This window comes from Olea europaea, chromosome 1, assembly GCF_002742605.1.
Source record: "Olea europaea var. sylvestris chromosome 1, O_europaea_v1, whole genome shotgun sequence".
In the NCBI taxonomy this organism is placed as follows: domain Eukaryota; kingdom Viridiplantae; phylum Streptophyta; class Magnoliopsida; order Lamiales; family Oleaceae; genus Olea; species Olea europaea.
Genome location: NC_036237.1, coordinates 12,740,836 through 12,751,758, shown reverse-complemented (window position 1 = coordinate 12,751,758; position 10,923 = coordinate 12,740,836). Strand labels below are relative to the sequence as shown.

Below are 10,923 nucleotides of genomic sequence, written 5' to 3'. Positions count from 1 at the left end.
ATAGATATGACAATGTCTTTATATTAAAATGTTTAAAGACGTCCTATTTTTATTTTCATTTTAACCCTTTGTTGTCGTGACACACTTAAGGATGGGCGCGGGTCGGCTCGGTTCTAAAGAGAATCGAACTGAACCAAAATTTTCGGGTATTTAGTAAATGGAATCGTCGGGTCCAAATATAATTATGGAACGGTTCTGTTCGGTTCTGTACTATAATTAAATTTTTTAACATTTATAACAATATTATATAAATACAACTAATGATACATTCAATGGTTTTGAAATGTCAGAGATTAGTAGACTACCTTATTCAAATGATCGCTATAGTCAAAATTTCGGTTGGCAAAGGTCACAGCTTCGATCGGATGTCACAGCGTCAGTCGACGATTGTATAGGTTTTGTAATGTTAGCGAGACTGCGAGAGTCGAGACAGCGTTATGCACTTTAGTGTAGGTGTTTATGGTTATTTAGTGGGTTGAATCTTGTTAGGCTAAGAAATGAGACAATAAAATAGGTAATTAGCCAAAAATTAAAAAATTAGAAATGAAACAAATTATTGGACCAAAAATTTGGATTTAGAAATTGTTAATTTGTTTAGAAAAAATTAAAATTAAAATAATTTAATTTATTCAATATATAAAAAAAATTTAGAAAGATTTGGTTCTTCGGTTCTTGGTCTAGAACAGATAACCGAACCGGACCCGTCGGTTCTCAATTCAAATACCCGTTCGGGTATTTAATTTAACAAGAACCGTCGGGTTCGGTCCGATTCAGTTCGGGTTCAGTTTGGTTGGTTTGATTCGGGAGATTTGCCCAACCCTAGACACACTGGTAAGTTGACACGCAACGCGATGATTACTTGAAAGATCCGTTATATGTCTATCAATTAACATCAAGTTCGAAGATAATGGTAACCATTATTGAGTGGTGAAATTTGAAATCAAATCGATATTCAGTGATCCAATTAAAACTAAATAAAAATTCAATAATTCAATCGAGATAAATCAAAATTCAATGACACGGTTAACATATTGCTAAAACTTCGTGACACCGATGAAATTCACCCGAAGTTGTAGCATCATGGATTATTTTTTGGTGGCTGATACGGATGTGTTTTCTAAGTACGGACTTTCTATAGTGTTAACCGTACAAGGATAAAATGAGAGAATCCACAACGCAATAAGAAATATTGAACTTTTGACCAAAGGCAGGCATTGAGCCACTAGCTTATTCCTCATCTTTATTTCTTTCTATTTTATTATCTTTTAATTTTGTTATTAATAAAAAAAAAATCCAATGTAATTTTGACATCATGATTATGAGATCAGCATGTTCCAATTATATTCTTGACCCCATGTTTGGTCTTGACTGCACCAATCTCCGCGTAAAGACAATATTCTTTGATCAGTACAAAGTAATTAAGATTATGTTAGTATTGACTTATCCTTAACTAATTTCGATCTAGAACTTTCAGAGCAATGCAACAAAAGGGTTTATTAATTTTAATTAACATTTTTTCTACCAATTAGAGGACAAGAAGTTCAAGGAGTATATGATTCTGTGAATTGTATTTTTTTATCACCATTAACAAAGTTTTATTCCCTCGTCAAAGATATAAAATTACTTTTATGACTTACGTGAGATTTTTCTATTTTTTGGTAATTACTTCGATAATTCTATAATAGTTTGCATAAATTTAGGAAAATTGGAATTGCTCCCCAACCTTAACCGTGACGTGATTATCGGTTCTTCACAACCTAGTTAAGTTTGTAAATATGATTATCCGTGTATCTGAATAACTATTTTGAACGTTAGAATCTTACATGACATGAAATTGCAACTTAACATTTCGCTTCGATATAAGTTAAGGAGCCGAAATTCACAGATTTAAATAGATTGAAGATCTAGAACTTCATTTGAAGATTTTGGACTTATATCCATACTATGTAGAAGATTAAGGAGCCAAATCTTATTGCGTCGAGTCAAGAATATTATGAAAATCCACACGAACAACATTATTTTGTAGTCAACTTGAACTTAAAATAGGGAAGTCGAAAAGGAAAAGCATTAATGTGAAAGTAATTCTTACTTTTGACTAAAAACTTACCACTTTCCTTTGACTTAAGAGATAATTGGATTCCTTCACCATATAATTTAACTATAAAGGCCACTTTATCTACCTAGTGTTGGTAAAAGCAAAGAAGAAAAGGATATATTCCCAAGTGTTCCCTAAATTCCCAAGTTTTCCCTATATATTTGAATAAATTAAAACTTACGACTTAAATTTCTCTTCAATTTGTGTCGGGGATCCATAGTAAGGTTAACCTAATTTGGCGATGCAAACCAATTATCCATGTCTAGCTGGTACTGCTTCTTGTTCGAACATCTCCAAAATTACCCTTCTAAATTTATTACATAATGATAGTCCAAATAGAATTAACACATCCCACCTCTACGTCTTCCATTGAAAAGAAAAACTACACACTATAGAGGTTCACATTAATTATCTCCCTATGTTATGATGCTAGCTAGCTCTATAATCTTAACTCTCATTGTCACAAAATTCCCAAAGAATGATGCGATTTGTAATCACTCACTGTCGCAGTCACCATACATGATATAAATGTGACGGTTAGGGATTTGATTTATGAGGTAAGAAAAACTTTCACATTAATACATCAAATTAATCATAAACGGTCATGTAGGATGTTATATAGGACGACTATCACGGAGAGTGACTGTGAATAACATTACTCATTCCCAAAACCCTAAAATTTATTTCACAATTTGCGTGCAAATATAAATGTATCTTTAAACGAATGACCTTCTTCACACATATGGATAGAGATCAAAGAAAAGCCTAATTCAAAGCATCAATCTTTAAGAAAAGATTTTAATTATTACTAGTGGATCATGACTAGAGACAAATTAGTATCAATTCAGAACCAATATTCATAATCAAGATTGGCATTCCACCTATAAAAATTAATATTCAATTATTTAACCTTTAAGCTAACATACATAATTTCTTTTAATTTAATTTCAGAGGATCCAATAGTTCCTCGTGTTTCCGATATAAACCTCTCACATGCATATACGCACTAATCCGAAGCTGCTGATTCTTCTAAACCTAGCAATGGATGCCAAAGAAATATCAAGTAAGAATGAAGGAGATAAAAGCATAAGGAAAGGTTCATGGTCTAGCAACGAAGACTCAATACTCAAAGACTATATTGCCATCCATGGAGGAGGAGGATGGGACGCTCTGGCTCGTAAGTCAGGTAGTTAATATTGCGTAACAAATATGCACTTACTTAGTTCATGTTCCAACCTCAGAATTTTCTTCTAAAATTAACTTGCACGCTTTAATTTCAAGAGATCATGTCTAACAATCTTTTATATATTACGAGATTGAAACTAACTTTTTAACTAATGTTACACTTGTGCCATTGATTAAGGTTTGAGGCGTACAGGTAAGAGCTGCAGATTAAGATGGTTGAACTACTTGAATCCAAATGTTCGACGAGGAAATATCACTCCTGAAGAACAACTTAGTATTATAGAGCTACACTTGCGATATGGAAATCGGTAATCTAAATTTTCTTTTGTTCTTATAATTCAATTCTATTGTTTATTTTTCCTTTCATTACTTAGTTTTCAAGTTAATGATGAAGGTGGGCAGAGATTGCAAAACGGTTACCAGGACGAACCGATAATGAAATAAAGAACTACTGGAGAGTGACCATTAAAAAGCAAGCAAAGCAACTAAATTGTGACGTGAATAGCATACAATTTCGTGAGATCATGCACTATATATGGCTTCAAAGCATAATGGAGGAACAAATTCATCCCACGTCCGAAGCTAATTCAGGATCCCAGTCGTGTAGTACTGTCACTGCAGTCTCTACTGATTTTGACCACATCAATTGCCAGAAACTAATGACAGATTCTGAAGTTCATCAACCTGCTTTTGGGCTGGTGGAAATGAATAGCAAAGCCAACATGGGTTTTTCGCCCGAGCCTATGGCCGACGTCTTCCCAGTATATAGCCCTTTCAGCTATTGCTTTGAAGGAATTGATGAGATTCAGGCGTCCATACACGGCGGAGACTATTCGTTGGGTTATGAGAATTCACTTACAATATCGTTAGAGGATGAAGATTTGTGGGTTTCTACATCAATGGGATTCAATCAGTTTTGAGTGTTTACTTCATGAATGAAATCATACTAATAATATAGTTAAGGAATAATCCATGTCAACACTACCAGTATTGTGACATTTCAAATGAATTGCTTTCAATCAGTTGTGGAAGTGTTTGCCTATCCAACACAAATCTACAATGAAATTGGATTTGTACATAAATAAAAATAACATACATAATATATGAAAATATAACTGGCCTCCATTTGGGAAGAATATATGAATTGTTTCATTTATTAATGAATGGAAATGAATGGTGAATATATGAATAGTAGCTGTAGATTTATTGCAATATGTGATTGAAAATGAAGTTTGACGTACATTTTATAAATTCTTAATAAAAATTTTGCAAACAGGAGGCTTATATGAAAATAAATTGTTCAATATAGGAGCCTACAAAAATTCATCTCGATTGCAATATGTTTAGGACCATGTGTAGCTGATGTGACAAAAAATAAAAAAAAATAAAAATAAAGGATTTTGTTTAGATGTAGAGACTTTTCTAGACAAGGTTCGTCATCATAATTTTATATTTCTCTTGCTTTCTTTCTATACTTCTTATTCCTTCTTCTTCTTGTTTATTATATTTCTCTCTCCAATAAAATATGCGTTAAAGATGAAATTTAAATTATAGACTAAATTCATAGTAGTAAACTCGATTTGGCCATCTACTTATTAGACACTAATGCCATGTAAATAGGAAAGCCTTCTTATTTAGATATCACATAGATTGCAATTTTAGAATGCATTAGAAATAATGTTCTAAACACCCGAACCGAAACCCGATGTCATAGGTTCAAATCCTACAGAGTGTGATTTTTTCTTCGTAAATCGAATTAGAATGAAATAGATTCATTTACTTGCACAGCAATCAGAATTTGACCTCCTGTGGATTAAAGAGAGGCTAGTCTATAGGCACCTCTATCTGTAATGCGGGAATTTCTTGCTCAAGCTTCTGGATCTAGGAAGGAACTGCTCGGGGAGGACCACCACGGCTCATCTCTTTTTGAGAATCCATACATCCCTTATCAGTGAATTTATTAAGAAAGAGTAATTTTATTTAACTCGAATTGAGTTCATCGTCAACCTATGTGGCACTGGGATTACTATTAAATAGACTAAAGATTAACTCTATTCATAGATTAACTCCATTATCGCCTTTATCTTTTTTGGATTTGCTTTGACACTTTGCTAAGTTGACCATTTATCCCAAAAATTTTACAATCTGACCCCACACACATTAAGGGGGTTGAGCTTCATGCAGTAGTTTCACTACGTGCCGCGGCGAACCCATCAAGTGCCCAATGGGGGCGATTGCCCTCTTTGAATTCATAATTTTTTTACAATGAAAAAAAGGCTCCCATAATAGTAGCCCATAATTTTTAACCCAAACCCGATAATCTTAAGTCTTTAATATGAAAAAAGAAGCCCACATAATTCTAATTTTCCACTGAATCATACTTCCTTTCCCCCTATTCTCTAACCCTACGAACCCCCGAGGAAATAGACCGAAATAGCCATTTGATCCGGTCATATTGCCACAATGGCCTTTGACCATTAAAAAAAAAAAAGTTTGAAACTTAGAATAGAAATTTTCGTTGTCAAAATTGACCTCATCTTCGACAAAGATAGGAGAGGAGAGGAAAAAAGAAAAAAATTCGCACAATCTTTACAATCGGGATCCTGTCGAAATTGCCATCCTCATAGTCTACAGAACGCCGACCACCAAAAAACTCAATAATTATTTTTAACAAGGTTAGTTTTTTTGTGGGATTGAAAGATTGATTTTTTATTTTGCATGTTGTGTGAATTTGTGCATTAATTTTTTCTTTATGATATTTATTCTTCACTGTTTAGGTAAACTATTGGGTTTAGGATGAATTTTGGCCAAAAAAAGCTTTATGTCGTTGGAAACAGGTGATGCACTACCGGCTTCTACCGACTGTGCTTAAAGTCCGCCATTTTTCCTTCTTTTTCTCATTTGGTTTTTCTTTTGTTTAATTTATTTTGTTTATATTATAATGTTTTTGGAAATAGTTTTAAAATTTCTTAATTGTTTTGTTCATATTACAGATAAGTTTTTTTGAATTAAAATTCTTTTTAATTGATAAAACTTTATTTTTTTCAATTTAAATTAAATAGTATTTATATTATTTATTCAATGTTCGTAACTTTCTTGCCTCATCATCCCGTAACCTAAACCCCCAAAGATTAATTCTTGAAAGTGCAGGTTATTGGTGGTTTTTCTAGCCTATGACGTGTTCTTTATGATTTTCTGTATCACAATGGCCTGTATTTTTGCATTAGTCTGTTGCGTTCCTATCTTATCTACAGTTGCCTGCCAAATATTTGATTAGCTGAATACTTTAGTGTGAAGTAAAACTAAGCTTATCAAATTCAGTAATCTAGATTGCTCATCAAATGAGAAAGATTAATTAAGACCAGCAACTTTTGTTTGTAGTTCTTGTCGATTTCCACTTCTAATCTTGTTGAAGTTGATAACGGTTTTAAATTTTGTAATTGGGTTCTTCCATGCCATGCAGTAATTCTGTTTGTTTGAAGCCAAAATCATATGTTAAGTTTTAACTCCATTTATTCTCGAAGAGAGAGGAGCATTGATTATTAAGGCATCTGATGTTAGGATCCACTGATCCAGAATCTCCTGCCCCTTCCTCGAAATTAATGAGGAAAATGTGCCCAGTGAGAGCCTTCCTCTTGAATCCAAGTTACAGCTGAAGCTCGAGCAGACTGCGGATGTAGGCGGCAGATAAGATTAGGCTAAGGAGAAAGAGGCTTGTTAGGAACCTTGTGTTATAAGCATCTCAACAGTTTCAAATTCGAGTTCTGCATAAATACATATACATTAACAATAAAGCTTCTTGTACAGCCCTCTCACAATGTCAGGAGACCCACATGAATTTTATAATTGTGGACCGCCCTCAGTATGAGAGAGGTGTAAGGGTGTACGGTAAGCACTACTGATACATTAATGCCGAAATCACAAATGGACTAGTTGCAGAAAATTCTGTCAATCTCAATAACACAGAGCATGTTGCAGAGAGGCCCGACCTGTCATGCCACATTTCTTTGTGGACCATTTTCCCAAGGTGTGGGAGAGGTAAAACAAGCCAAAAATATTATTTTATACATCAGGGTTTTGTTTCAGGCATATAAGTGAGCCATAAATTTCAATTATCTGCAAATATCATAATTAACAGTGAAGTGCAATACAACATTCATGGGGAAAGCAAAATATTAATACAAGAGTCCTTGATGAAACTGTGCGTAGAATTTGCATTCCTACTGTACACTTATAGTCGGCAGAATCCAAGAAAACGAGCTCACCAGCATGTCTCAATCATCTCCTTTTTCTGCTAAATAATTCGACAAGGTGGGCCCCTATGGTTGCGAGCTAGAGCTGCCATAGCTTGTGGCTAGATCAAAGTGAGAGCCCCAACAGAGGCTACGTTCATACTGAAGTCTTACACTTGAGAATGTTTAGTTTGCAGAGAGAGCATGTTGCACTAATTTGCAGCCACTTGCTAATGCATTTATGGTGAGAATGTTGTTTGCATTGATATATAGAGTAGAGTCAAGGAAGTTTACAGATATTTCATTTCACGATTCCAGCAAAATCAGAGAATTAAAATTATTGAAAATCATACTAGAAATCCACGATATTTTTGCTCATTTTATTCTCTCCCTCAAAGTTTGAGATAAGTAGGACTGAAACCATTGCCCCCACTCCCACCCGTCAAAAATTTGGAGTAAAAACTTCCCATTATCAAATCTCAAGTTCCCCATAGAACATGAATGAAAAATAATGAGGACATTTAGAAATTGGATATTAGACATATTGTTGTCAAATGGCCTCCCGGGCGATGATGTAAATCGGTTATTAATTATCAGTCAACATTTGCAATATGACAGAACGATATATCAATACCAATATTGGAACAACCCGACCTAAGAAGTGATTGAACCATTTGAAGCAACCAATTTTATTGTGTTGCTCATGGGCCATATTTTCTACCTACTTGGATGGCTAGTATTACTTGAGGCCCACTCTATATTCCACTTATGTGTTATTGGGCAATGACCCATTACCTAGACCTAACTTACCTTATTTGTGACTTGGCCCAATATTGATTCACTTGGTCTTGCACGCCACATTTACAAGACTTGGTGTCTTTCTCCTTCGCCTCTGCGTGCTCTTCTCTTCGCCTCGACGCTACTGCCTTCTACCGTTTTTCTTTGTGTTGATATCTTGGTGATATTTCTCCTCCTTTGTGGTGGTCTCTAAGTGGCAAAAGGTCTAGCAACCATAGGTGAAACATTTGTGTTGTTCTTGGGTTGTTTGTTTTTGGTACTGATTGTGGTTTTGGCAACTGAGCCTGTATATCACCTTGGTGATTGAAGATTTCACTACCTTACATTGGACGACGAGCAATTTCTGATTCTTGGGTTTGTTGTGAGTTTTGATTTCGGTGGAAATGAATTATAGAAGCTTTCAAGGGATGAAAATCGGGTTTGAAAATATAATTTCCTTACTTGGCAGCCACTAGTGACATGTAGGATTCCATCATGCCGCATCAAACCATATTCAAACGGTTACTTAGGGAATGATGGATGGAGGGCATTTTGTGAGATTTCAGTGACCGTTTAGAAGAATCTCAAAATATAGTGACTATAACGTCATAGTATCTAAAGTTCAGTGAGTAATGAAACTTTTTACTCTAATTAGCAATGCTCAGCGTCCCTTGTTGAGAAGGAATTGACTTTCCACATGTTCTTTAACTAATGCTGAAGTTGTACATATCCATCCTTGTTGGAACATAGCATGCAGAAGCTGTCAATTCGTAATCCTTTAATCTGTCTTAAATTGGTAGATAATTGATACAAAAATATGCACAAATAATTTTGCCAGACAAAAGCATATTTTTTATAACAAAACTTTCCCCCATCTACTCCTTACTCCTAACTGTGATCTTCCAGCAACAAAGAATAAACTTTTACGAGGGATTTTCATTTACTGCCTTTTACAATGGTATGTTGCCGCATAAAATACTATGTTTACATGTATGGCTTAGAGTTGGTTTTTGAACAAGTTGAGACGATGGTCTGCCAAACGGGAGGAATAGGCGGCCTTCTTGTACTCTCCCCAAGTAAAATGCCTGTAGAGACGAGGATTTTGAGACGAAATCATTTGTGGTACAGGAGATAAACTTGCATTGAGGGGTGGAGCTCCGAAATACATCATTGACATTCTCGGCTTCACGGAGTTTGCGAGTACCCGGTGTCTCACGCTCACAAGCCTTCCATTTGTCAAAGCCTGCACATTTCACAGTATGACTTAAGTTAGCAACAAGAGAGAGCATTTTCCTTGGTCAATGTTGTAAAGATTTTCAATTTCAAGACCAGAAGAATATATAGAGAAAAGCTTCGACTTTAGGCATGTCACAAGTCACTTTTTAGAAAGACGCAACTTTTCTTGACGTAATTATTCCCTTTGTATTTTATGTTGGGAAATTATTCAAGAACAAATTTAATTAACGAGTAAGGAAAGACGACACTAACCTGCAAGGCATCACCTACAAATACGAAGAATTGATTGGAGTCAGGAGGGATTGGGATCCACGAACCATCTCGCGAACAAATTTCAAGGCCACCCACGTCATTTGATCGCAAGATTGTCAAGATCTGAGGGTCGGAATGCTCTCCAAATCCAATACGAGTTGGTTTGACATTACAAGAATATTGCTCATCAAACAAGTTGGGCACTGAAGAGTCAATGGTACTAATTGGAGGATAATTATTGATCCTGAAGCAGGAGTCACTATTTACATCTCTGATAAGTTTACTAAATATGGACTTGTCTTGGACCCGCAACCCTTCAGCCACTAAATCGAGAATCTCACATGCCAGGTTCTTAACTGCTTGTACATAATCATTTACAGTACGACTGCAACAAAATGCAAATGAAAAATATCAGTTCAACGGTCCAACCAACGTACATATCTATTATAAAAAAAGAGTGTTACTTCGTGGACAGGGATGGGGACAAGGTTTGGGACAGGGGCGCCTGTTGTCCTCATCCCCTGTCCATATGGTTTTTCCCATAAAAAAAAAAAATGTGTACGTGTCAAATCTTTGATAAAAAATTTGACCAAAAATATATGACGGGACGTGTCTATGGACAGAAACTTCTAGTTTGAAGGGTTGCACGTAAACGTGTTGACCAGAATAATGTAATGAATTATATTTATGACAAGTTGACCACATCAATTGAAAAGTAGTTGTGAAAACCTTAATACAAATCTTAATTGCATGCGTTACCTGAAGTCACTAGAAATGGATTTGGTTGTTTCCGAAATGGATTGAGGATTGGCTTCGAGGAGAATATATTCAAGTTCGCCTTTATCGCCATTGAATCCAATATTTTTGCAGCCATAACCGAAGGGAGCAGCAGGTCCTGCTCCTTGTTTTTCCAATAAAGATTTTGAGAAAAATTCTGAACCTTGTCTCTCAGTTCTGGAAATTACATCTGCAGAAACTCCATGGTTAACCACCTTGAAGAAACCATATTCTTCACTTGCCTTTACAATTTGTTCAGACAGTTGAGACCTGTCAAGACTAAGATCTATGATTGGAATTCCGAGGGGTCTTGTTTTTTTTGCTTCGAAATGGAATTACAGAAGGAACAACCATACTGCTTTAATCAAT

The 10,923-nt window shown here is 35.3% G+C and overlaps 1 protein-coding gene, 1 long non-coding RNA gene and 1 pseudogene across 2 annotated transcripts; 2 read left to right on the top strand and 1 right to left on the bottom strand.

The window, feature by feature from the left end:
* Positions 1-3,136: 3,136 nt before the first annotated feature.
* LOC111404570 (transcription factor MYB2-like) lies at positions 3,137-4,200 on the top strand. The gene is made up of 3 exons (XM_023033364.1): positions 3,137-3,281; positions 3,459-3,588; positions 3,675-4,200. Exons 1-3 carry the CDS (start codon positions 3,137-3,139, stop codon positions 4,198-4,200), a joined length of 801 nt encoding a protein of 266 aa, XP_022889132.1.
* Positions 4,201-5,702: 1,502 nt separating this feature from the next.
* LOC111394774 lies at positions 5,703-7,895 on the top strand. The gene is made up of 2 exons (XR_002702705.1): positions 5,703-5,955; positions 6,744-7,895. It is a non-coding gene; the product is annotated as an uncharacterized LOC111394774 (long non-coding RNA).
* A 1,146-nt stretch (positions 7,896-9,041) lies between these two features.
* Positions 9,042-10,923, bottom strand: LOC111394765 (annotated as a pseudogene).